The following is a 25072-nucleotide window of genomic DNA, read 5'->3' on the forward strand; positions in this document are numbered from 1 at the left end:
GAATTACTGCTATTGAAGGCGTTTTGGTCCACTAGAAACCCAAGTAATGCAAAAAAAAAAAAAAACCCAAACACCGCCCGGTTGACTGACTGATTCTTGCACGCAATGTCACGACACAACCTCGACACGACCCAAGACAAGGAAAACTTCTTCTGCTATCGGACGTATTCAATACTGACTGGACGTTGGGATGGCACGACACCTCTCTGGCGATTCCGTCTCCTTATACACGGTATCCAACAACAAGCAACGAGGCTGAAAAAGACACCAGCACCTATGCCAATACACAGCCCTCTTGCGACCTGAGTACCGACAGAACCTCCTAGGCCATCTGCAAGCCCGGAAGACATGGAGCTGGTACCGTTCGTTTCAGGAGAGGTAGCTACTGCTGCTGCAAGATGGAGCGTAGTATTCGAGTGCAGCCCAGGCATTTGAGACGTATATCGGCGATGGCTTCCGTTTATGTTTTCAGATGGAACGCAAGTTCACCTCATTACAAACCGCCAGGAGATGGCCACGCAAAACCCCCCGAACGGGTGTTGACAGCTCGCTCTAATGGGAGCTACTCTCCCGCACAGGCAGTTGGACTCGCTTCCAAATAATAAGATGATTCCAACGGCTTGGGAAAGTCGTGTAAAAGAAGGTCCTGAGACGGGAGGAAGTGCGAATTAGTGATGAAATGAAGCCTTGAAGCAAGCACAATGCGAAACCCGACAAGAACCCATCAACACGTTTGCCCAACTTATGGAGATGACCAAGTCACCGAAGGGGCACTCGATGCGAGCCAACCGACCAAGCTTGACAAAGTCATTGTATCGCAGTGTATTCACCGCCAGGGGAGTCGCATGCGTAGCAGAAGACGAAAGCGTCGTAAGCCGAGTGAGTCACGCCGATACGGCGGCAATGCTTTCGACTGGCGGACTGGAGTGTGCCGACGAGCAAACCATGACTACAGATGGAAATGCGACGCAGTCACTGCCGCAGCCCGCCGGTGCGAATGCGACGTTCTTGACCGAGAGTTTGGCTCCAGCCTGCTGGCGCTTGGGAGACGGACTTGAAGATGGGGACGACGGGATGCAGTCTGACATGGGATCAATTGCATGCAGTCTGCAGCCCAACGAGTGTCCAACACTCCAACACTCCAACACTCCAACACTCCCAACACCCCCCACTGCGGGGTGTCCAATTAGCAAGTCCCGCCCCACGGTACGGAGTATACCTCGAGCAAGTTGACCACTCAGGGGCCAGGGCGCACTATTTTATTTTTTCCCCGGCTGCCACCGCCGGAAATCCCAAATCCCACCACCACCAGCCTTATCGATACCGCAACTTTTTTTCTTTTTACCTGCCCGCTTCTGCTCGGCTGCTATGTTGCTTTCCCAATCGCCTCGCCTCTACGAACACAGGCCTTTGACGATTGAGCCCTCTCCCGCCTCCCACCTGCATGATACAACGCATTTCCTTTGCCCGGCAGCCGGTTTCTGAACTTCCTCGGTCCCCCTTGGCCGCGACTCTCGACCTCATCCTCCACCATGCCCAAGTCTAAAAGAGCAAAGGTCGTCCACCTCAACCAAGTCTCCAAAAAGACGCGGGAGCAAAAGGACAAGCTGTTTCAGAACATTCGCGATGCCATCCCCGAATACCAGCACTGCTTCGTGTTCAGCATAGACAACATGCGAAATAGCTACTTGAAGAACGTGCGCCACGAGTTGAACGATAGCAGGTACGGGCACCTACCCACCACTTCCTGGGGGGAGGGGGGGGGGTTTCGCCTTACTTTACTTCACGCGGTTTCTCTCTTTCTTTTTTTTTTTTTTTTTTTTTTTTTTGGCTTTTCTTTTCTTCTTTCCCCCATTCGCCCAGTAATAGCCCCCGACTTTGCACACTCCAGGAAGCTGAGATGGAAACACACAGGCTATTTTTCGGCAAGACCAAACTCATGGCCAAAGCGCTCGGCCAGTCGCCCTCCGAAGCCGTCGTTCCCGGAATCGAAGACCTGACCCAGTACCTCAGCGGCACGGTTGGCCTGCTCCTCACCAACCGCCCGGTCCAGTCCATCGTCGAGTACTTTGACAACTTTGAGCCGGTGGACTTTGCCCGCGCCGGCGTCACCTCCCCCCGGGACTTTACCATCCCCGCGGGCGTGGTGTACGCCACTGCCGGGGAGGTCCCCGTCGAGCACGACGTGCCGCTGGAGCACACGATTGAGCCGGAGCTGCGAAAGCTGAACGTGCCCACGCGCATGGTCAAGGGCAAAGTCGTGCTGGGTGACGAGAACGGCCAAGGGGAGGGATACGTCGTCTGCAAGGAGGGCGATGTTTTGGACTCGAGGCAAACCAGGCTCTTGAAGCTGTTTGGGGTGTGCCTGTCCAAATTCAGGGTCAGGCTTTCGGCGTAGGTTTCTTTCTTCCGATTGGTTTTCCCCCTCCTTGTTGCCTTCAATTCGTCTGCTGATACTCGCCCCAGGTACTGGAGCTCGGCGAGCGGACAAGTCACGGAGATTGACCCGGCTGCCATGGAGGGCGTGGACGAGAGTTGAACGACCAACGAAACAAATGTAGTCACATCAGTCGCGGGACCTGAGACGCAAATCACAGACTTTTGGGGCGAGGACGAAAACGAAAGTGCGCAACTTGTCTGATTTCCTTGACCTCAAGTGGATCCTGCTGGCCTACTGCAATCGAATTTTCCATCTATCTGGGCGTTTTTCATGGTTCGAGGGATTCTTGGGCGGGTCAATGACATTTTTTCTTCCTTTTTTTCTTTCTTTCTTTCTTTCTTTCTTTCCCTGTTTTTGTAGACAGACCACCCTTCCGAATGAATGGAGTAAAAAGTTGGCGTCAGCTACGGTCCTCGCTTCACTTCTCATGAATGCTTTCACCCTCATCTACTGCTTTGCTCCTCAGTTCACGCCTGTTCTAGGAACCATCTCCGGATCGGCTGTGATCCAGGACCATGTCTTCTTACCTCTGATCTGGCCACAACAGCCCCTTCTTGTCCTCTCTCGTGCCACGCGGTATTTTCTTCTTCTTTTTTTTTTTTTCTTCCCTTCTTTGTCTTCTTCCTAACCTACCAATACAAACTATAAAAAGAAAAAAAAAACAGTACAAGAGAAGAACGTTGCATTTCCAGCAAAGCTTCCTTACCAAGAATACTAAAAGATTTGCCCATTACCTTGAATGTTTGTGGGATAGAGGAGCACTCAAGTCAACCGTAGATGGTACACGCACGCACACCTAGATTCGCTTCCAAGTGATTCCTTTCGGTGGTGGTGGTGGTGGTGGCATGTTACGCCAGACGGTGCCGGATTATGGCGAAAATCAGGAAGCAAGTAACTCCTGGCACAAGTCGTATACGATACCCACCGATGTAATGTACATGCTGGCACGACATGCTCAATATCGTCGTAGTTTTCTGGGGTCTTCGTGACCGCCGCCTTCGTAGCCTCGTTTCCTGCTGTCGTCATCCCGCGGCCTGTCAAAGTCTCGGGCTGCTCGGTCTCTGTCGCGGTCTCGGTCACGGTCGCGGTCGCGGTCACGATCTCTTTCGCGATACCCACCGTCTCTGCGTCCGATTGGTTCCATGTTTCCGCCGGTGCGGCGCCCACCATCGCGATCGCCGTGTCGACCTCCTCCCTCTCGGAAGCCACCTCCGGGTCTGTCGTCGAAGCCTCGTCCGCCTCTGGCGTCGAAGCCGCCAGAGAAACCGCGGTCGCCGTTTCTGCGATCGCCTCCAGGACCGGACGGAGCTCCGCTTGGTGCGCCGCCAAAGCCGTTCCTATCTCCTCCCCTGGGGCCGGAATCGCCTCCTCTAAAGCCACCACCGCGGCCGCCAAAGCCGCCACGGAAGCCCCCGCGACCTCGACCGCCGTCAAATCCCTTAAAGCCTCCGCGGAAGCCGCCGGGGCCGCCGGGGCCGCCGCCACCAAATCCGCCTGGACCACCAGGCCGTGATGGCATGGATTTGGTGTAGCCGCGACCACCAAGACCGCCACCTAACCTACGAGGTTTCCATCCCTTGACCGTCCGTCCTCGCTCTACATCTACCTTGATTCGTCTATCCTTGATGCGAATACCATCACATGAATCCAAAGCAGCTGCCGAGTAAAGTGCGCCACAACGGCGCAGGTGTTAGCAAATCTTACCATAAATACGCCGGTTCGAGCATAGCCAGGTTTGGAGTGCATGGTGGGAGCCAAAAAAAAACAAAAAAAAAAAAAGTTCTTTGAGACCGGGCAAGCTTGAGGGCCAGTTTCTGTCTCTCGAGATGCGTGGCCTGAGAGAGGGGCAAGCCTAAGGGCCACACACATCTCTCATAGGTTGACATCCTGGGAAGTCGTGCTGCTGGAGCCTTCAATTTGGGGGAGGGGGGGGTTAGGGGTTAGGGGTTAGGAATATAGTTACCTCTCATGTCCTTTTCCCGCTCAAAGACCACAAACGCGTATCCGCGGTGCGGCTTCTTCTTTTTGTTGGGCTTCTCGTGCGCGTGTGTATCGGTAATAATGCGAATCTGCATCATGGTTAGTCGTCACGTATACTGCGCTGCAAGATTTGGGGTACGAACGCGCTCGACTGGACCAAATCGTCCAAACTCCCGTTCCAAATCGCGCTCATCAGCGTCGTAGCTCAATCGCGCAACGATCAGAGTCTTGAAAGCATCGCCACGAATGTTGGGGTCTTCAGTAGGTTTGTCTGTTTCCATGATCAAAATGGTCAGCGCTCGCATTTTCATGTTCTGATCCAGCGTTCCATACAGAGTTTAGGAGCCACAGTCAGCAGCTGCTGCACTGCTTCCTTCTTCTCCTGCTTCTTTCTGTCCCTCGCTTCAAGCCAACTCTCTGTGGGCTCGTATACATCCGTTTCCTTGTAATGCTGAAGCTGTGGGAGAAACGCGGCGACGCCATCGATTGCGGCAGTCTTGCGCTTCTCGGGCGCATAGTCTGGAGGGTCAACCCATCGCAGAGGAGGTCGCGGCGCGAAAAGCGCCAGCAGATTCGGCGGGAGCTTGTCAGTCATCTCAGCTGGCACAATGAAGGCGGCAGGGAGTCGACAGCCGAATCCAACAAGTGCTACCCCGACCTTTTGGCGGGATAGGAAAGAAGCCGGTGTGTCGAAGCGAAAACGAGGGTCTCGCGCCTGCACTGGTTCCAAGGAAATCCCGGAAATTGTTGCTCGTCGAGATAAGTTGCCGCCGGTGCAAGTTTTGCCGGTGCTATTCCGGAGGGCGCTAGTCCCAGTTCGGCCAACCCCCCCCCAAGCGTGAAGCCTGGGCATGGAATTTTCAGATGATTTCTGGCCTCTCATGACATCTTACCTGTATGTGAATATCCCGTGCAGTCAAAACAGGAAGAAGATGACAGTAAAGGCGTTGCGGACCGTCGCAACTGGAAAGGCAGGTTTTATGAGTCCTGTGCTTGCGCCATTGTTGTGCATTTCCGCTTGCTAACAATGACCAGAATGGGGTGGGATCGTTCATTCTGCAGTGTAAGAAGATGGACCTTCATTATTGCGATTGGGCCGGGAGCTCCAAAGGCATGAAGTAAGCTTTCTCCTCTCTGCCCATGTTGTTTCCTCGAATATCCCTAGCTGACAACCCATTGCAGCGGCTTCATCAAGTCTCTTTTCCCCAAATTCGCCGCCGCAAACCCGCAAGTGGAATTTGCGGTATCTCCTCGACCTGGCAAACACCCCGTCATCATCGGTCATTACATTAACGGGCGCACGAAGCCTGTTTGCGTGCGGAACTTATCGCCATATGAAATTCTCAAAAAGATGGAGCTGGTACGGGACGCAAGTGGCGATAAATTGAAGAGGACAAACAAGGCCGTCACAAGCACCAACCCCAGTGTAAGAGGTATCTGGTCTCCCTACCACGGAAAAGGAATGATTGTATAGGAGTGTGCGAAGAAGGGTTTATTTTCCCATGTTTGGAAGGCAGCAATTTGAGGATCGTTGCCGTGTACATATATACTGTGTCGCAAATCGGGCATCCGTCATTTTCAGCATAGAGCGGCTGGGATGCCTAGGGCTTGATGATCATGTTTTTGCAGGAGGAATTTGAGAAACCACGAGAAAGCGGCTGTACAGTGCATACAAGATTTTCTCGAAATACATGTTTACACATGAGAATGATGCGGTATTCAATGTCTTGACCCTGGTATTATCAAGTCTAATCTGATGCGAGGTTTGCAATGTGAATCACAGCTTTGTTGCTTGGCGTAGTCACTGCTTCCTGCAGTTTATGATGTCAATGACTGGCAATACGACAGTTAGCACTCGATTCATCCTGTATGAAAGGCTTTTCTTCTTTTCTTTTCTTTTCTTTTCTTTTAACAAAAACAATAACAAGGTGTAATACTTACAGGCAGGCTTAAGAGAAGCACCACCCACCAAGAAACCATCAATGTCGGGCTGCTTGCTGAGCTCTCCGCAGTTCTTCTCGTTGACGCTGCCACCGTACAGGATTCGGGTCTCGTCAGCCACTTTCTCGCTGACGCTCTTGAGCCATTCACGAATGGCCTTGTGCACCTCCTGAGCCTGCTCAGTAGTGGCAACTTTGCCAGTACCAATAGCCCAGATGGGCTCGTAGGCGATGACAATCTTGGACCAGTCGTTGATTTGTTCCTTGAGAGCCGCAAGCTGCCTGGTCACAACTTCGACGGTCTTGCCGGCCTCGCGCTCCTCAAGACTCTCACCGCAGCACCAGATGACGCCGAGGCCATTCTCGGTGGCATATTTGGTCTTGGAGGCGACCACTTGGTCAGACTCCTTCAGAATAGTGCGGCGCTCAGAGTGGCCCAGGATAGCCCAGTTGATATTGCTGTCCTTGAGCTGGGAGACGGAAATCTCGCCAGTGAAAGCGCCATCGGGTTTGTCAAAGACGTTCTGGGCAGCAACCTCGATGCACGAGCGAAGGTTGCTCCGAACAAGTTGGAGGTAGATGGCTGGGGGGGAAACAACGACCTCTGAAGACTGCCGGGTCAGACATGGGTAGCTCTGAAGAACGGGCGAAGTCAGGGGGGGGGGGGCACAGCAGGTGGTGATACGAACCGACTTCGGCATCGAGAACGGCGTTGTTGAGGTTGTTGACAATCTCCTTGATGGACGAGACAGACCCGTTCCTGGAGAGATTCAAGGTCAGCTGGGTGAGCTTGTTGCACGGTCCGCGACCGCTTAGATGGCTTTGAACTGTCGGGCTACCGGATGATTTGCGAGCTTCGTCTTGGGATTTTCTCGCGCGGGGCAGAGAGGGGCAGGCCAATTGGACCAGCTACAGTGAGCCGGGCGATTGAGCGAACTCACATCTTGAAGTTGCCGCCGACGAAGAACTTGCGAGGCATTGCGGAAAATATGCTTCAGATTGCTTTAAACGAGGTAATTAGGTGTTGGACAAGCTCTAAAAGCTTGAACGAAGCGGCAGCGGTCTGGTGCGATGCTATCTCGTACGGTACATGTACCTACTTTTACTATGGCAGTGGTGGGTAATGGGGGTTATCGGTAGAAACGGACATGGAGTTGTCTGGTGGCTTGGGGGGAAAGGTGGGGGGGATCAGTCAGTCAACTGTCAACCTTCCCCTGGTGCTCACTGCTAAGCTACGGACTACATGTACAGTACCTAATGAAACCATTCCCCAGCAATACAATGAAAAGGTTCCCCCCGCCTTTCGCCTTGATGGAACCTCCAAGCTTCGACGAGCCCGTCTCATTCCCACCATTTCTACCGAATGCTCTAGTCATATTGCGCATTCAACTACACCAATGGGCCACTCTTCGCCCTTGCAAGTGCAGTCGCTTTTAGAAATCAAGTTTATTACGGCCTCGACAAGTAAACACTGCGAAACAAACCAAAAAAAGAAAAAAAAACAGTCCAAACTGACTCATACGCGTGTCTGCAATCGTTGGCAATCTTGCTTGACTCCCCCCCCCCCCCCCCCCCCACCAACCCTTTCTTATACGTCTTGCTCTCGAAATGGTCACTGAGGCGGGCCGTAGGCTGGGAACTTACCATACGACCCGTCGCAGGCTTCAGTTCGAAAGTAACCACCGTCTTGCCCGGTCAACTCTGTGCCGTTTGGTGCGACAATCTTCACAGACAGGGCTACGTTGCCACCTTTGTCTCCCCAGGCTACCCGCACAGGGTAATACGTTCCCTGTTCGAGGTGCCTGACGGTGCGAGTTTCATCACCCGGCGGAGGGATATAAGTCCTTTCAATGTCCGCGTTTGCCCGAGTCCAGCCACTGTACGCGAGGTTGCCCAACCAAACGAGGGCAATGTCGTCTGCTTGTCCAAAGATGAAGGTGAAGTTTCCCGTCTCGGGAGCCAGGAGGAACCCTTGATGAATTACTGCCGCCAAGTTGGTGGCAATCGCTTCACCGTAAAGTCTCCGAGGATCCGTGATTATCAAGCTGTTGGTTCTCCCAGAATGCTCGGGTGCCTGAATCTTGAAGGCTGAGGGATCAAACTCTGCGAATGGAGGTGACTTGACCTTGCCCCAAGAGCGAGGCCCACGCCACTGTGCCCATTCGAAGCCAGGTTGACCGCAGGTCGGGGGCTTTGGTATGCATTGGCCAGCACTGCAGAGCTTACCATCTCCACATTCTGCATCGGTTGAGCAAGAACTGCATTTGCCGTCTTTGCAAACCTGGACTTCTCCGCAGTCGGTGCTTTTGGTACAGTCGGCAGGTCTTGGATCGGTGGCAGCAACGCAGCGGCCGTCGACGCATTTGGCGTCTGGTCGACCGCAACTGGCCGTCGCAGTGCAAGGCACGCATTTGCCGCTTTCGCAAACTCGACCATCGCACTCGCGATTGTCGTGGCATTCGGCCTTGCGTTTGCAAACGTGATCCGTGCATACAAAACCTTTCCCGCAGTCCTCGTCAGAGGAGCAGCCGCATGTGTCACGACACTGCTTCTGGATTATGCTGACCATGTACGTGGCACACTGTCCGAGGCTCTCGAGATACTGCAGAGACGCTCAGCTTGCTAGTTCTAGTGGGTTGGATATAGGAAGCTTGGGCATATTGACTCACCCCCTTGAAGCTAGTGCAGAGCTCCGATTTCAGTTGTCTTTCGTCGATGCGTCTCTCGCAAGAGGTTGAGCACAAGGTCTAAGTCTTGTTTCAGAAATATGCGACGTGAAAGATTCCTCTTGACAAAAACCATACGTCAATAGGTAAAGGCAAATGCTCAACACCGCAACCGTACTGAATGGACTTGCAAATGTCTCCTAAACGAGGAGCACATGACTGAGCCAGCAAATACGCGAGCATTGAATCTTGAGCCAATACCCACGGTAGCGCCGACACGGTGAGCCATATGATGTAGTGCATCTTGAGGTTCATTTCAGCTTTGATCATCTTTGATATCGTGGCTAGATTTCTTGGCATGTAGTAGTGTCTTGGGGTTCTTCAAACAACAGGAGTATGATGGATGCAGAGGACACAAGCGGTGCTTAAATACTATTATATTACCTCACCCCTTCGATGGCATTAAGGCCGTCGTAGGGTTAGGATGCTCATAAAAGATTGTGATGAACTATCCCATGATTGGCCGGTCATGAGGTGCAGAGCGATAGCACGGGCAAGAAGTTCCGAACAAACCAGGAACAGTCCGAACCTGTTCGTTATCCTACAATCTCGGTTGTTATAGATAGATCAGGTAGTATGGGGTTGCACGACGGGCGAGAACGAGAAACAAGCCATATAGCACTAGCCCTCCGATTGTGACATCCAGAACTGAACGTGGTGCTGTGGTGCTCAAGGCGACAATTCGGCACACACGGCTCAATCCATCCTCGCGATGTTGTTCTCCCCCCTTGGCGACTATGACCTCAGCCCCTGCCTGGCGTGTCAGGAAAGGGCATGTACGCGGAAAGTCTTTACTCGCGAGGACAAACCTTGGACGACGTGTTTGTCGATGAGCGCACAGTAATTGAGACATAGGCTGAAGCGAAGTAGCACGAATTCCGCCACCATAAACCAACTGACAGCCCTCGGTTATTAAATTGCACTTTGTATGATTTGAGAGTTGCAGCAGTGAGACATTGGCAGGTGTTTAAACTATTTCTGTAAGATAATGAATGTGATGTTTGTTAAAAAACAGAAAAAAAGAGAAAACAGGTTGGCAATGGGTATTTATTGTATACACCTGTACGACGAAAAAAAAAATGATTCAAGCGGGACGACCACGCCAGGAGTCGAACCTGGAATCTCTAGAGAAGTCGGTAAGCAGATAACCGAAATCTAGCGCCTTAGCCATTAGGCCACGCGGCCGACATGTCAGAAGCTGTTTTATTCATGTCTATCATGATTGCAACGGGGGTCCTTTAGCGAGAAGTTATCATTCCTCGACACCTTTGGTTAAGTTGCCAGGTTTCATGAAATCCGCGTTACTGACGCTTGATCGCAAGGCACAAAATGTATTTTCGCTTCTTAAGCTGGCAATGAATATTAAACAGGCCTGCTCGCTTCGTTGTTTTGAATTACAAGAGACGAACCGTCCCTTCGGCGCCTTGGTCACTACTTTACTAACATCTAAAATAGCTTCTCTCTGACTTTGACAGTCCAGTTGTGATGAGGCATATGAAGACCAAAGCTGTTGAAAGCCAAAATCAGCTGCATCTCCATTTTCGACGTCTGCGCAAAATGTACCTGGCGGACAGGAACTTTCGCTTGCAGACAGGCCGGTAATAGAAATGCGAGCTTGGCCAGCTGTCTGTCAATGGTGCCAGCTGCGCACCATCCTCGCATCTTTGTTTGAAAGGTTCACTTTCTGCTCCCTCTCTCGACGCTACTCCTCAGTTTTGTTGCTCCAGAAAAGATTTTTCATCTGTTTACAAAGTCGATTTCTGCAAGCTGCGGGCCTTTCTCGCTGTCGGGGTAGAACACTACAACCAGCCGTATATCTCTGGCAGATGCCATCTTCATAAGCGGGAATCTGTGACTCAAAATGTATGTTTTGCCGCTCGATGTTCCGGTCTTTGCATTCACTAATCTTGTTAGCCTTTGCAAATCATGGCTTCAAACGAGGTGTCAGACTCAGTCACTACCCCTCAGAGGCTCAATCAGATTGCAGATATCGCCCGAATTTGTGGCAAGATGAAAGAGTTTCTTTCCAAATCAACATGCACCCCTAATGGTGAAGAGTTTGCGACAGCCCTGTCCAAAGAATCCGGCGCAGTCAGCGTCAGTACCACAAAGTCCCAGAAAGCTATGTCGAAAGAGCCAACCGAAATTGAAGCCATAGGATCAGGAAAGGCAGAAGAAGATGTTGCAGCTGCACCAGAGCGTGCTACGGTCTCGTCAAAGGCCTCAGAGCTCCCGCCAGGGGTGCAGAAGCAAGTCACGGAGCCGTCAATCAACATTTCGCTCAGAAACGACAGCAAGGAAACGAAAGCCTCGCCTGCAAAAAGCTCGTCTGCCTCTGCCTCTGCCTCTGCCCCAGCACCATCGCCGGCGCCGCCGCCAGCACCTTTGCACATTATTCAGGCTGCGATGTCATCGTCCCATACTCCCAGGTTTAAAGCAGATGGGAGTAGAGAAAGTTGGGTAGTAAGCAGTATTTCTTCCGCGGATACCGTACACCAAGACGTGGCTACACTCGGTAGTCGTCATGGACTAGACAAAGCTTGCCTGTTCACTGCAGCTGCCAACAGCCAAGGCGACAAAGATCTGGTGAAAGCGTGGCTTACCAAGTTCTTAACATCTCCATCCGTAGAAATCTCGCGCGAAGAGTTTCAAGCTCCAGATCACATTGACTGTGACATTAACCCCGAAAACGGGACATTTCTTGCACCTGTCATACAGCCGGCAACATTGCAAAGGAAACCAGAAGGGCCCTGCAGAAACTTCAACGACATTTACTGGCGACAAGTCAATATGACGTCGGAGCTCCACATCAAGAAAGAGCTGAAGTGTCGCGAGAATCTTGCCACTGCTCTGCATCGTGCACTTGACCAAGACGTCTCTACCGTTCAGCCCCAACCCCCGGCCGAGCCCGAAGAGCACTGGCCGTCGGCAAACTGCTTTATTCGGCCTGCTGAGGCCTCAGACTTTGCGGCAATTGCCGACATAATTGACGCAGAGGCCGCAAATGCACACAATCCCCAGGTATTTATAGACCAGAAGACGTCAACGCAAGACATCGCCAGAATCCACGAGGAATGTCGCACAAACGGTCGCCCATTTCTTGTCCTCCTACCCGCTGAGGAAGACTTTCGTGACAGATCAAAATGGCCCAAGAACTCTGAAAAAGTATACCAAGAGTTTGTTCGATACCTGGCGACCCGACCGAGGGCTGTTCCAACCATTGCGGGATTTGCCTTTATATCCGACTATCGCCATGGTATTACAGGTATGCCATGCCCTGGGTCGCAGTACCTGGGCAAGCTCAATATCATTGTTCACCCAAAGCACCGAGAGCATCTCTATGGGTCTGCGCTTTTGGATCGCATCTTGTTGTCTGTATGCCCTTTCCACCAAAGCAAGATCGACCATACTTGGGAGTGTAAAGACCCAGACGGGATCTACGAATTTCCCGCCACTCATAATCGTCGACAGTATACTCAAGTCTATGTCGAATGCTTTGGCGAGCAGGAAGCAAAGGACAGGTGGAAGACTGCTTTTCTGAAAAAATCCGGGTTCAAAAAAGTCGGCCGTTTGAGAAATGCTGTTGTTTCCAGGGACGATACATATCACAGCCGCTGGCTCGACATGGTCCTTTGGGAGTGTAGCGTTATGAGCACGTCTGAGATTGTTTTTAAATAAATCCTTCCGACATTGGGCTCGAGGTCGGGCATCTAATCAACGTCGGAGTCGGCACAGGCAATGTGAGTTTTTGTGGAAAGATGGATTGGCCCAGTCTACATACTGCGGATAGAACCGAAGTTGTTTCTCTATGGAATGATTGCCGCACGAAGAGGACGTTTGCTATAGAACTATGGTGATGGTGGATGAGCAGATCTACATTGAGCATATCGTTTTCGCTTCCCAATCGTTGATAGGCAGGCCCAGAGTTGCAAGGGATACTGCGCAATGAGAGGGGACAACGGGGTGCTTCGACTTATGATGACAATAAAACTATGAATCAAGTAGAGCAAAACAAACAAGGTGAGACTCATGATTGCAATATGTTTCAAAGACGCTGCGGAGTGCGGGTAAATATTTCCAGGTTGCAATTGGCAACTGCGAATTGGCGCCTGAGCAACGGAAGAATGGGCTGCGACTGGGGAGTTTTGGGACATCAATCACGTGTGGCTAAAGGCAGTTTCTCAGTTTCTCAGTTTTGAGAGCGTCCGTCCCTAATACACGGACAAAACAAAGCGACAAGAACGAAAAAAAAAAAGAAGGAAAAAAACCATCAAGAGCGTCGGACTTTAAATTCCCCAATATCAGAGAGCAGTGTGTCCAATTTCTCATCATGCTGTCCATCTTGCGAAAGGCTCGTCTTAAAGACAAAGAAATGAGAGTTTTGATGTTGTTCGTCGGTCACTGTTGGAGCTCTCACCACGATTTCCAACGGATATCATTGCCCGTGGCTAACAAACAGCATCGTCTAGGGGGCTCGACAATGCTGGTAAAACGACCATTGTTAAACGGATCATGGGGGAAGACGTCAACACGGTAAGCCCTACGTTGGGCTTCATCATTAAGACGATTGATCATGACGGGTTGGTCGGCTCCCAGCGCAATGCGACGTAAGGCTCTGCCTGGATGGCTGACGGCGAACCATTCTAGATACAAGTTGAATATATGTAGGCCGCCTCTTCTCTTTGGACCTTGATTGAAAGCTGATGCGATGGTTGGTTGGCACAGGGGACGTGGGCGGCCAGAAGACATTACGATCGTATTGGCGCAACTACTTTGAGAAGACGGATGCCTTGATATGGGTGGTGGATGCTACCGATCGAGTGAGAGTACGCGATTGCAAAGAAGAGTTGCACGGACTACTCCTCGAAGAGGTGAGTCTGACCCGGGAAGGCAAGACGAGGACGAGACTGATGATTGATGAACTGGAAGCGGCTGTCTGGAGCAAGCCTGCTCATACTTTCCAACAAGACAGATGTGGAGGGGTGCATGGATGAGCAGGAAATCCGACAGGTATGGATGGCGTCCCCAGGGACGGATGCATTTCCCGTTTGCCAGGACATCCGGCTAAGCTCGTTGCAGGCATTAGATTTGGACGAGATCCGGACGCACCAGTGGCACATTTTGAGATGCAGCGCCATGACGGGAGAGAACCTGCAAGAGGGGCTGGCCTGGGTCGTTGCTGACGCAAAGAAGAGGCTGTTTCTCTATTGACGGGGGGTTATCACCACGAGTCTTTTGTACATCAATACGTCGAAAGCATAACATATTGACACCAAACCAGACCAGACCAGACCAGACCAGACCCGACCAAACATGACCAATTGACAGCTGCAAGTTGGAGAGACTACATATCAACCGACCTGTGCCCCCCCCTAGTCATCCGACCCCCCCATAATAACTTAACTGACCTGACCATTGCTGTGGGCTGTATCATTAATATAATTGGTTTACTAATCAGGGATATTTAAAATTAATACGAGATTAATATAGATTGTATTATTAAGAGTGCACTTGAAATCCACTTGCGATTGGCTTAGTAAGGAATGAATTATCTGCAGGTTGCATGTGACCCCTAATGTTGATATAAACTCGGGGTACCCAGTTATACGTAGGGTCGCGCGCGTGGTATCAAGTACCGTGAGGTCACCGGTTAAAGGTATGATTACTTCTTTAATTATGACTGACTAACTAAGAGGAAAGAAAGGAAGCAAAAGAGTAATTATACGATGTGGCCTTTTTATGCGTGCTGTAGTCACGTGCATCGGCGCGGTCGGGCCGGGCTGCCCGCGTGCCCTACCGGGCTCAGGGGCATAGGGGCAAAGGGGCAAAAGTGGCCAAGGTGGCCATATCGTGCGCAACGGGTATGCGCGGCACATCCATCGCAATATACCCAATTAGGCACCTTGCGACAGCGATTCCGATACTAGCAGCTTCTCTTTTTATAGAAGCAAATATTGGAATCGCTAGGATATAAGGCACACACATAGAAAGAAAAGTGCGGCGCGGTCTCGGTAGGTTATGCCGCCGATAATGCCGTTACGCCGCGCGGCCGGCTTATATAGCCTCATACCGTACAGCAGCCGGTATATTGAATATCGCAGCCAAAATAAAGGGGCAAAAAGGGGCAGCAGTAAACGCAGTAAAACAATACAACATTAAACATAGGAAAATCCACACACTTGCCACCCATAATATCACCAATTATAGCCAAATGCAGTCAGATATTAACTGGCCTCTTCACCCACCCTTCCACACATATAACAGCCTGATTTCGGTCGATAAAGGTCTTAAGGGCTTTATTAGGCGTTCCCTTAGTTATTACGTCGGTAAGATTATTATTCCTATTAATCTAATAGATCTTATATATCTCCCGGCGCTCGTATAATTATCGCAGGGCCATAATATCTATTATAAGCCTCTTTTCCTTAGTAGTGCCTAGCTTGATAAGGCATTCGTACAACAAAAATAAATCCATATATACAACCGTAGGGATCTTCGGCAATCCCAGCCTGCTAGTAATTATATTAAGGGTCGTGCCTATCGCATATACGATATCGACCCCTTATACTATACTATATAGCTCCAAAGCAAGTACGCTATATATTACACGCTTACTTTTTATAGAGCTGTAAATAATGATATTACCGGTCAGCAGGAAGGCGTTATCCGTAGGGTTATCCTCTTTATTCCCTAGCATAATAATATATCTAATCTAGGAGCTTAAGTCTTTATTATTAGCAAAGGATCCGTCAATAAATATAAAGAGCTTAATTGTAGTAAGGGCTAGATTAATATACCGCAAGCCACGATCCTGGTTATTATGCTGCCATTAAAGGCGCTTATTTAACCTCGCGATATCATCAGGGTTAGGTTGCTAGTGTTATGCCGCGATAGATAGGTCAAAAGATGCCTTAGGCTGGCAGACCGTAGCCACATAAGCGCCGCGAGCGCGTTATTCGATATAATTATACTATACTATAGGCGCATTTTTATCGATAGTCGCGATCTTCTTGCTTTAACCTTTCTGGTATAACGTTATTATGCCGTCGGAAGTGGCCGTTAGTATGCATCTATTGAATATCAGGGGCACAGTTAGTGATAGCTTCGTCTTAGGCTTGGCGTTAAAGCCTGCCTTAGTAAGCTTTAGTTCTTCCTATTGGAAGAAGGTATTATTACTTAGGCTGAGGGTATTATCAGTCTGCATACCTACGATACTAAAGCATGTGTTAGTATCGTTGGTATCGCTAGTACGGTCAGTATCGCTAGTGCGGTTAGTATCGTTATTACCGGCGGATATTAGCAAATAGGGGTTATAGGTTGATATAGTTATGCCCAACTTCTTGCGATGGTGCCAGAAGTATGTCGCCTACTAGTGGGTGCCTGCCTCAGCTATTCCGTATAGTGGCTTCACCACTTCTATAATAGTGTTATTAGGGTATTAGTGGGCTATTTGCTTAGGTAGCTTAGCGATGATCGACCGATTAAGGGTAGTTAATGACTGTATATAAGCCTGTGTGATATTATATATCTAGAGAAATAAGCCGTAAGAGCGTTATAGTAATAGTGCTAATAATATAAGTAACCGTTAATTAGCCTATTGGATTATAGGGGATTGAGTTAATATTAATTGCTTCTCGTTATTACTATGACCTTGTATTATAAGCCTAGATTTCTCGTATAGTGTATCCGTGCCTTTACCCTTAATCTCTCGTACTATACGTGAGTTAAAGAGGCGTTAGGCTCTATATTTACCGATATTAAAGGTAATAAATCGGAATATATCGCGGGCCTGCAATGCTTCTATTTCTATATAGTTAGACTATTCGAAAGGGGCTTTAGGGGTTATAATCTTCCCTTCCCGGTATAATTAGCTAGTAAGCTATAAATCGGCTTGCTCTTTCGCGGTTAGGAAAGAGACGTCAATAATAGTATTAAAAGCTATAGCGTTAATGAGAGCTTTTTCTTGGTCCTTATTGATTATAACGTTAGATACTACCTTTGCTGGTAATGGTGATAGTGGCCTGGCTTGATTAGAGCCAGTGGCTAGTGATAGATATATTACGGCTGCAGGTGTTATCGATAATATCTCGGCTGGAGGTATAGGTGTAGCTGGTATCCTGATTTTTATCCTACCGGGGCAGGCCGGGCCTTCGGTATAGACAATATCTTCGGGATCGTCCGCACTAGGATTGGTATTACGGTCGGGGTCGTGGTTATATAGCTTGACGACCGTTGACCGGAACTTGATGGGGCTATATAGCATCTATATGATATAGGTCTTACCTTCGAGGCTGATTAGCCGGTACGGCCCATGCTATCTACCTTTTTCTCTCTATACCTATACGTCGGACTATAGGGGTAGTCGGTGGATAGGCTATATATCCGGGCCGTTCCGTTGGGTGAGGGCATCGTGAACTTGTCGCTTAGCGAGGCATTTCCTAGCTTTATTAGTAGCCTTTCGTAACGTTAAGGCGCGTTGTAATACTAATAAGCTAGGAGGTAAGTTATCTATAAGTTAGGGATACGCTCTAAAGACTAGTAATGTAGGTATTAGGCCGTTAGGCCTAGCAGAATCGTTAACGGCTTTAATAGCTAGCTGTAGTTTCTATTCCCTTATTAATAGGTCGCCTACTTCTTTATTAATAATAGTATAGGCTCTGTATAATAGGGCGTGGTATCTCTCGACTTTACCAATACTGTGGTGGGCTTCTATAGGAATTTCATCTATATTGATAGATAGAAGCCGGGTATTATAATAGAATTTAGCGGAAGCGAAATTTAGACCGGTATTGTGGACTATCTAATCCGGTAGGCTAAGGTAAGTATTAATCTAGTATTCTTTAAGGGTATTCCAAACGTTTCGGGCCTTCTATCTTTATGGATTAAGGAATCTGGCTGCCTAGAAGCTTATCGCGGCATCCATAATGTGTAATACCGGCCGATTATTAATATAAAGGATATTAACGATAATTTCGTAGTTAAATTGGCTGGTATCATCATCTTTAAGTGTGAATTTAAATCGGCTGGGTGCTTTTACGTTCATTTGGCATTAATAGTATATGTGGGTAATGCTTTCAATAATACTGCGGTCAATATCATTATAACCAGCCCGCTAAAGCAATTTGGTAAGCCTATTGATAAAAGGGTGCCTGAATTGACGATATAGCTAACGGATTTCCTATAATAAGAGGTGGAAGGCAGTAGTATCCGTGGCATTGAGAGTCTACTATAGATATCCCTATTTCCTGATAATAGGGACCTTAATATCCCCTTGGATTAACAGGTTGTCAATATTATCAAGCTTTACGCCTATCCTATCCATATCTATGATAGAATAAAGGAAGGGGGTACCGCTGTTAAAGACGTGGAAGGGGATATTCCTAAATATCGTAGGGATATTTAGTATGCCGGAAGATGTGGTAGAGCCAGCGCCGAAGTTTACCATATACTTTTTGTCAGTCGTCTCAATAGTTAGGGTCTTCATTAATCTTATTAGGGCTGTTAAAATCCTATAGTAGCCTACTAGGCTGCTGGCCTAATGCCCTACTGGCCTACTAACCTTCTGACCATTATACCGCCTCTTGGACTTACGGTAGTCTTACCAACCTTAGGCCTTTGCCTTTTACCTTAGGATTTTCAGTGGATTATTTACTGTATATCAAGTAAGGTAGGCCTTATTAAAAAAGGTGTGGCATTGCTAAATTAGCGTGGTGGGCCTACTAGTGTGGTGGCTAGTCCACTAGTGTGGTGGGTAGTTACTAGCGTGGTGGTTAGTCACTAGCGTGGTGGCTAATTACTAGTGCGGTGGTTAGGGTGGTTGGAAAGGCTGGATATAGTGGGGCTGCTGACGTATTATATACGTGGCATAGTAAGCATTACGGGGAGCTTTCTTACTGGCTACCTTGGATGCCTGGGCCTACCCCTCCTTCGTGTATATATAGGATAGCTTTTCCCCTTCTTTCTAGATAGTAGAAGGGCAGCACAATCGAGTCTGTTAATGCACTATATGCCTCTTAACTTCTTACCTTCCCTGCGTTTTCTGGTTATCTTATATTTGCCTTGCCTTTACACTTGCCTTGCTTTATAGCACTTGTATAGTCTTAGGACTTGGTGAAAAATCTAGTATTTATACTAAGATTAGTTCACAGGTCGCAGACAGTCTTGTGCCATCTAGCTAGCTAGTAAGGCTCTGCTTTTATAGTGACCTTGAGAATTGCAATAGGTTATGAGCCTGGGTTTTTACTTCTTTGTTTTTACCCTACCTCTTTTGTGTTCACCCCTTGGTCTCTCTTGCTTATTAGTACTACTAATATAGCTATCCTTTGGTATCCTTGGCTTACCCTTATCACCTTTGGCTTACCCTTTGTTACCTACGGCATTACCCTGCGGCAATCAATGGCGTACCCCTACGGCAACTTACGGCGTAACCTTACGGCACTTTTAGCGTAACCTTATGTTATTTTCGGAGTAACCTACGGTACCTACGGATTTTATAGTGTGATATCTACCACACTATACTACTGTATAACACCTTTGCACCTAGTGCACGACACCTACTGCACTATACGGCACCTGTTATACTCTTCCACTTATAGTATTTTTGGTACGGCACTTACGGCACCTTTTATATTACGGCACCTATAGCACCTACGTCACCTACGGCACCTACGGCACCTACGGCACCTACGGTACTTACGGCACCTTTATATTATGGCACCACATAAGCACCTTAAATACTAACGCTATATTCTGGACTTGCACAACGCCTACGGCATTTGTGCTTTTATACTGAGACCTACCGCTATATTCTGCGGTTACCTTTTATAGTAGGCTACTAGCCACTATATTTACTAGCTGTCCAGCTAGTTACTCGACTATTTTGCCAGCTATTTAGCTGGTTATTCATCTGTTCCTACAGCTATTGGCACCATTTTTAACGACTTTTAACTACTATAATGGCATAGTCTAGGCCTTCCACTTATAAGGCCACTTTGGATTCCAACTCTAAAGCTCATCTTACTGCACGACTACAGCTAGATATGGACTATATAAAGTCCCAGATGAATACCCTAACTACCCTTATATAAGGCTTAGTTAGTAGGCAAAATAGTAACGTTCCTACTATTACAATTAGCAAGGAACTAGTAGAGGCTACTAGCCCTACTATCTCCGGTCCTACTAATATGAACAGTAAAGACCCTGTAGAGGCTATTAGCCCTACTATCCAACCTTCTGCTATTACGACTAGCAAGGACCCTGTAGAGGCTATTAGCCCTACTATCCAACCTTCTGCTATTACGACTAGCAAGGACCCTATAGAGGCTACTAGCCCTACTACTATTAATGCCGCTTCTACTAATAATAGCAAGAATAATTCTACTAATAATAGGAAAAAGAAGCAGCAAAAGAAGAAGGAATAGGACTATAATAATAGCAGCAAACAGTAAAATATTGAGTCCTTTATTATAGGCAATTATAATACCCAGGATACTAATATATCCTATTCCTCTTCTTCTACCACTATATCTACTGATATAAGCTATAGTACTAAATCAGGCGGTAGGACCCTTAAGGATGCCCTCCTTTACGATATAGGCTCTACTTATTATATTGTAAATGATAAGAAGTATTTCACCACTTTTCACTATTTTGAGAAGGATGATAAGCCGGTAATTACTACTGGTGGTAGCCCTATTTCCCCTACTGGTTGGGGCACAGCACGATTTACTGTGCTACAGGGCGTTAATCCCACCAAATGGGGTATTATAGAGCTCAAGAATGCACTATATATTCCTACCTTGGATATTAATATTATTAGCGGTGTAAAGCACTATGCCGCTAAAGGGGTACTAATTAGAAATCAGCTTTGGTTAGCAAGCCGTAAATGCATCGGCATTTTTAATTTTGAAAAATATGGCTTTTTCCTTCTACAGAAAGGAATAGACATATTACTACTGCATCAACCTTGCAGCCATTATACTATTACTAATAGTATATCAGTAGAGGTCCCCAGCCCTACTAACCCTGCTGATTATAGTAATCCTGAGGATACTACTATTACCCCCGTTCTTACTACTGCGACTAGTAAGGAACCTGTAGAGGCTACTAGCCCTACTACTAACCAGCCTGCTACCACAACTAGCGAAGACCCTGTAGAGGCTATTAGCCCTACTACTAACTCTCCCGCTATTACGACTAGCGAAAATCCCGCTATTACGACTAGCGAAAATCCCGCTATTACGACTAGCGAAAATCCTGTAGTGGCTACTAGCCCTACTCCTGCCCTTATAGCTGCTGATACAGAATATCAGAAGCTATTACAATTAGCCGGCATTTGGCATGTACGGCTAGGGCATATAGGTATTCAGCTACTTAAAAAGACCTATGCTAATACCTACCTTATCTACCTTCTAAAGAAGAAGGTTGTTATTAAAATAACCTTTATTACCTTTATCTATCAAAATGAAGGTATAGGCCCTATTTCTAGTGGCCTAGAAGGAGACTTTCACAAAGGGCAAAATATAGGTTCAGAGGGGGTATTTAGCAGTAAAGAACCTGCTATTTTACTGGATGACCTAAAAAGCATTCCTGATCCTATTAATTCTGCTAACCTTACTAGCATTACTAGCACTAATGCTATACCGGATGACCTAGAAAGCATGCCGGACCCTACTAATTTTACTAGCATTACTAATGCTACCCCGGATGATATTACTAATACTAATGCCACCGTGGATTACCTTCCTAAGTTAGAAGACTTTATAGGCGCCTTTCTAAATAGCGAACTTTCTGAGACTATTTATATGGATATTCCTAATGGATTCCTTGAATTTACGGAAAGTTTACTAACTGATAGCAAGCTTTGGTCTAATATATAGCGCTAACGGCTACTAACTTTGCTTAAAGAAGCTGGATTTAACCTTTCTATTAAGTAAGCTATCTTGCTAAAGAAGGCCCTATACGGGCTAAAACAAGCACCCCGCAAATGGCAATACCGGCTAAAAGACCTGATTTCTAGTGAAGGTTTTTTACCTTTAGCTTCTAATGCTGCCGTCTTTTATAATAAGCAAACTAGTACTTTTATCGTTACCTATGTTGACGATTGCCTATTAATTGGTCTAAATATAACTTATATTAACCAGCTAAAAAGGAAATTCCATAAGGTCTATGCTATAGAAGACCGCGGTCTGGCTTCCTTCTTCCTAAGCGTATAGATTATACGAAATAGGAAGGAAGGTCTATTATGGCTACACCAAGCCCAATTTATAGCAGAGGTCCTAGCTAAATTCGGTCTATAGGATACTAAACCTTAGCTAATTCCACTTTAACTAGGGATTCTAAATGAATCTAGTAGAAAAGACCTTAGCCCTACTGATCAGAGCCTTTATTAGAGCCTTACTGGCACTATAATGTGGCTTATAATAATGACTAGGCCCGACCTAGTATTTCCTACCTAATACCTTTCTCGGTTTATGTCTAAGGCAACTAATATGCATTTAAATGCTGCGAAAGGTAGCTTTAGCTACCTTAAAGGCACTGAGAACCTAGCTATTTGCTTTACTAAAAGCAATCAACAGCCTATTATAACTGCTTATTCTAATAGCGATTTTGCTGGCTGTAAAGAAACCTCTAAATCTACTAGAGGCTTCTTAACTACTATTAATAGTGGTCCTATTAGCTGGCGTTCCAAGCGAGCCTCTTTAGTAGTATTATCTACTTTAGAAGCTAAATCTAATGCATTACTTAAGATTATCCGTGAGGTATAGTGGCTTTCTAACCTTTGTAAGGAGCTGGAAATCGATATTTTACGCCCTATACCGTTATACTGCGATAATTAGGGCTCTATTTCGAATTCTAATGACCCTAACCAGCATGCTCGCACTAAGCATATACTATTAAAATTCCGGTATATTAGGGAGCAAGCATAGCTGGGCTTGGTTAAAATTACCTACTTACCTACTAATAGTATGCCTGCTGACGGTCTTACAAAGCCACTGCCGGGCCCTAAATTTACTAGGTTCCGCGAGTTACTAGGTCTTAGGGCCTGCTAACTTATACTAACTTACTAAGGTTTTTCCTATGTTTTTCCTTAGGACCTTTATTGCATTTTCTTTCCCTATCCTTTATACGATTAGCTTGATACTATAGTAGCTAATCAGAGGGGGTGTTAAAATCCTATAGTAGCCTATTAGGCTGCTGGCCTAATGCCCTATTGGCCTACTAACCTTCTGACCATTATACCGCCTCTTGGACTTACGGTAGTCTTACCAACCTTAGGCCTTTGCCTTTTACCTTAGGATTTTCAGTGGATTATTTACTGTATATTAAGTAAGGTAGGCCTTATTAAAAAAGGTGTGGCATTGCTAAATTAGCGTGGTGGGCCTACTAGTGTGGTGGCTAGTCCACTAGTGTGGTGGGTAGTCACTAGCGTGGTGGTTAGTCACTAGTGTGGTGGCTAATTACTAGTGCGGTGGTTAGGGTGGTTGGAAAGGCTGGATATAGTGGGGCTGCTGATGTATTATATACGTGGCATAGCAAGCATTACGGGGAGCTTTCTTACTGGCTACCTTGGATGCCTGGGCCCACCCCTCCTTCGTGTATATATAGGATAGCTTTTCCCCTTCTTTCTAGATAGTAGAAGGGCAGCACAATCGAGTCTGTTAATGCACTATATGCCTCTTAACTTCCACCTTCCCTGCGTTTCTGGTTATCTTATATTTGCCTTGCCTTTACACTTGCCCTGCTTTATAGCACTTGTATAGTCTTAGGACTTGGTGAAAAATCTAGTATTTATACTAAGATTAGTTCACAGGTCGCAGACAGTCTTGTGCCATCTAGCTAGCTAGTAAGGCTCTGCTTTTATAGTGACCTTGAGAATTGCAATAAGGGCCTTTACTTAACCTAGGCCTACTATTAATAGGCCGGAAGCGCCGGTATCCAGTAGGATTCCGCGGAAGGTATAGTCACTATACCGTTCTTCTTCTAGAAAGGCAGAATTACAGTCTAGTGGTAAAGGCATTTAGAAGGGGTCAACTTATAAAAAGGCGTATCGGCATAATTCATCTTGCAGGGCCTGTAATATCTCAATAGATAATGACGGTTCTGCTTACGTAAAGGCTTGGAAATACTAAGTGGCTGTGATTTGCGGTATGGTAGCATTCGCTGCATCCCATTATGCATCCCCTGCTATTATTGCCTCGATATTACCAATAATATCGTTAAGGTCGGCCTCTACTTCTTCTTCGAGGCCTTAGGGGCCGGGCTCTTCGTATTCCTATAAGAAAATACGGAATTTCTTATTATTAGGGGCAGTATAGTAGGATCGGTTCTTTATCTATTACTCCTTTAATTCTTATTGCTCTTTAGTAGAGTGGTTGGATAACTAATATCCTATTTTATTGCAAACGAAGCATCTTCTTTAACGAGGCCTAACTAGAAAGGCGCGATTCTGTTATTGCTATTGAGGGGGTCTATATCGTTAGGGGCGTTAAAACCAGTTATAAGATTAACCGTATCTACAATCTGTAAATAACGCTATATGACCATCAATATCTTCAATATCCTGATGTTATTGCTATTGAAGGAAATAATACTATTGAGCCATATAGGTAGTCTCGTAGATAGAAAGGGATCGCTATAGGTTAGCGGCGAGGCCTTCGAATGTAGGGGCATAACAATATAAGGCCTAGCTACACTCAGGGGTATCCCTTATAGCGTTGAGCACTTGCCAATAAAGCTCTATATTAGCTGTAAAGGGGGGAAAAAGACTACAATATAGGCGTTAAAGTTCTTCCAATAGGATATTAAGGCATTCTAGCTTTGACTTATCGGGATGTTTCGCGATAGTTAATTAGAGCGTTATTTTATTCTAATAGTGCAAATAGAACTACTCTATACTCTCATTTTCGAAATAACTCTTAACTTTGCGGACTATATCGTCAAAAGTGAGGGTATCGCAAATGCATTTAATATTATTAAAGTAGTAA

At 47.1% G+C, this 25072-nt stretch overlaps 9 protein-coding genes across 9 annotated transcripts; 5 read left to right on the plus strand and 4 right to left on the minus strand.

Annotated features, from left to right (window-relative positions):
* Positions 1-190: 190 nt before the first annotated feature.
* Positions 191-602, plus strand: UV8b_04029 (uncharacterized protein; the record flags this gene model as incomplete). Its single annotated transcript, XM_043141527.1, has 2 exons — positions 191-232; positions 327-602. 2 exons carry the CDS (start codon positions 191-193, stop codon positions 600-602), a joined length of 318 nt encoding a protein of 105 aa, XP_042997461.1.
* Positions 603-1532: 930 nt separating this feature from the next.
* On the plus strand, positions 1533-2539 carry UV8b_04030 (uncharacterized protein; the record flags this gene model as incomplete). Its single annotated transcript, XM_043141528.1, has 3 exons — positions 1533-1723; positions 1915-2394; positions 2467-2539. The coding sequence occupies 3 exons, from the start codon at positions 1533-1535 to the stop codon at positions 2537-2539; spliced, it is 744 nt and encodes a 247-aa protein (XP_042997462.1).
* Positions 2540-3395: 856 nt separating this feature from the next.
* UV8b_04031 (uncharacterized protein) lies at positions 3396-5015 on the minus strand (the record flags this gene model as incomplete). Its single annotated transcript, XM_043141529.1, has 4 exons — positions 3396-4096; positions 4404-4509; positions 4564-4691; positions 4754-5015. The coding sequence occupies 4 exons, from the start codon at positions 5013-5015 to the stop codon at positions 3396-3398; spliced, it is 1197 nt and encodes a 398-aa protein (XP_042997463.1).
* A 286-nt stretch (positions 5016-5301) lies between these two features.
* Positions 5302-5894, plus strand: UV8b_04032 (uncharacterized protein; the record flags this gene model as incomplete). The annotated part of the gene is made up of 3 exons (XM_043141530.1): positions 5302-5391; positions 5456-5538; positions 5603-5894. The coding sequence occupies 3 exons, from the start codon at positions 5302-5304 to the stop codon at positions 5892-5894; spliced, it is 465 nt and encodes a 154-aa protein (XP_042997464.1).
* Positions 5895-6221: 327 nt separating this feature from the next.
* UV8b_04033 (uncharacterized protein) lies at positions 6222-7339 on the minus strand (the record flags this gene model as incomplete). Its single annotated transcript, XM_043141531.1, has 4 exons — positions 6222-6253; positions 6362-6964; positions 7050-7120; positions 7302-7339. The coding sequence occupies 4 exons, from the start codon at positions 7337-7339 to the stop codon at positions 6222-6224; spliced, it is 744 nt and encodes a 247-aa protein (XP_042997465.1).
* A 633-nt stretch (positions 7340-7972) lies between these two features.
* On the minus strand, positions 7973-9356 carry UV8b_04034 (uncharacterized protein; the record flags this gene model as incomplete). Its single annotated transcript, XM_043141532.1, has 3 exons — positions 7973-8962; positions 9030-9107; positions 9288-9356. 3 exons carry the CDS (start codon positions 9354-9356, stop codon positions 7973-7975), a joined length of 1137 nt encoding a protein of 378 aa, XP_042997466.1.
* Positions 9357-9642: 286 nt separating this feature from the next.
* UV8b_04035 (uncharacterized protein) lies at positions 9643-9974 on the minus strand (the record flags this gene model as incomplete). Its single annotated transcript, XM_043141533.1, has 2 exons — positions 9643-9836; positions 9896-9974. 2 exons carry the CDS (start codon positions 9972-9974, stop codon positions 9643-9645), a joined length of 273 nt encoding a protein of 90 aa, XP_042997467.1.
* Positions 9975-11012: 1038 nt separating this feature from the next.
* Positions 11013-12764, plus strand: UV8b_04036 (uncharacterized protein; the record flags this gene model as incomplete). The annotated part of the gene is made up of 1 exon (XM_043141534.1): positions 11013-12764. The coding sequence occupies one exon, from the start codon at positions 11013-11015 to the stop codon at positions 12762-12764; it is 1752 nt and encodes a 583-aa protein (XP_042997468.1).
* A 652-nt stretch (positions 12765-13416) lies between these two features.
* Positions 13417-14297, plus strand: UV8b_04037 (uncharacterized protein; the record flags this gene model as incomplete). Its single annotated transcript, XM_043141535.1, has 5 exons — positions 13417-13475; positions 13556-13683; positions 13812-13957; positions 14016-14096; positions 14166-14297. The coding sequence occupies 5 exons, from the start codon at positions 13417-13419 to the stop codon at positions 14295-14297; spliced, it is 546 nt and encodes a 181-aa protein (XP_042997469.1).
* Positions 14298-25072: the final 10775 nt, after the last annotated feature.

This window comes from Ustilaginoidea virens, chromosome 3, assembly GCF_000687475.1.
Source record: "Ustilaginoidea virens chromosome 3, complete sequence".
In the NCBI taxonomy this organism is placed as follows: Eukaryota; Fungi; Ascomycota; class Sordariomycetes; order Hypocreales; family Clavicipitaceae; genus Ustilaginoidea; species Ustilaginoidea virens.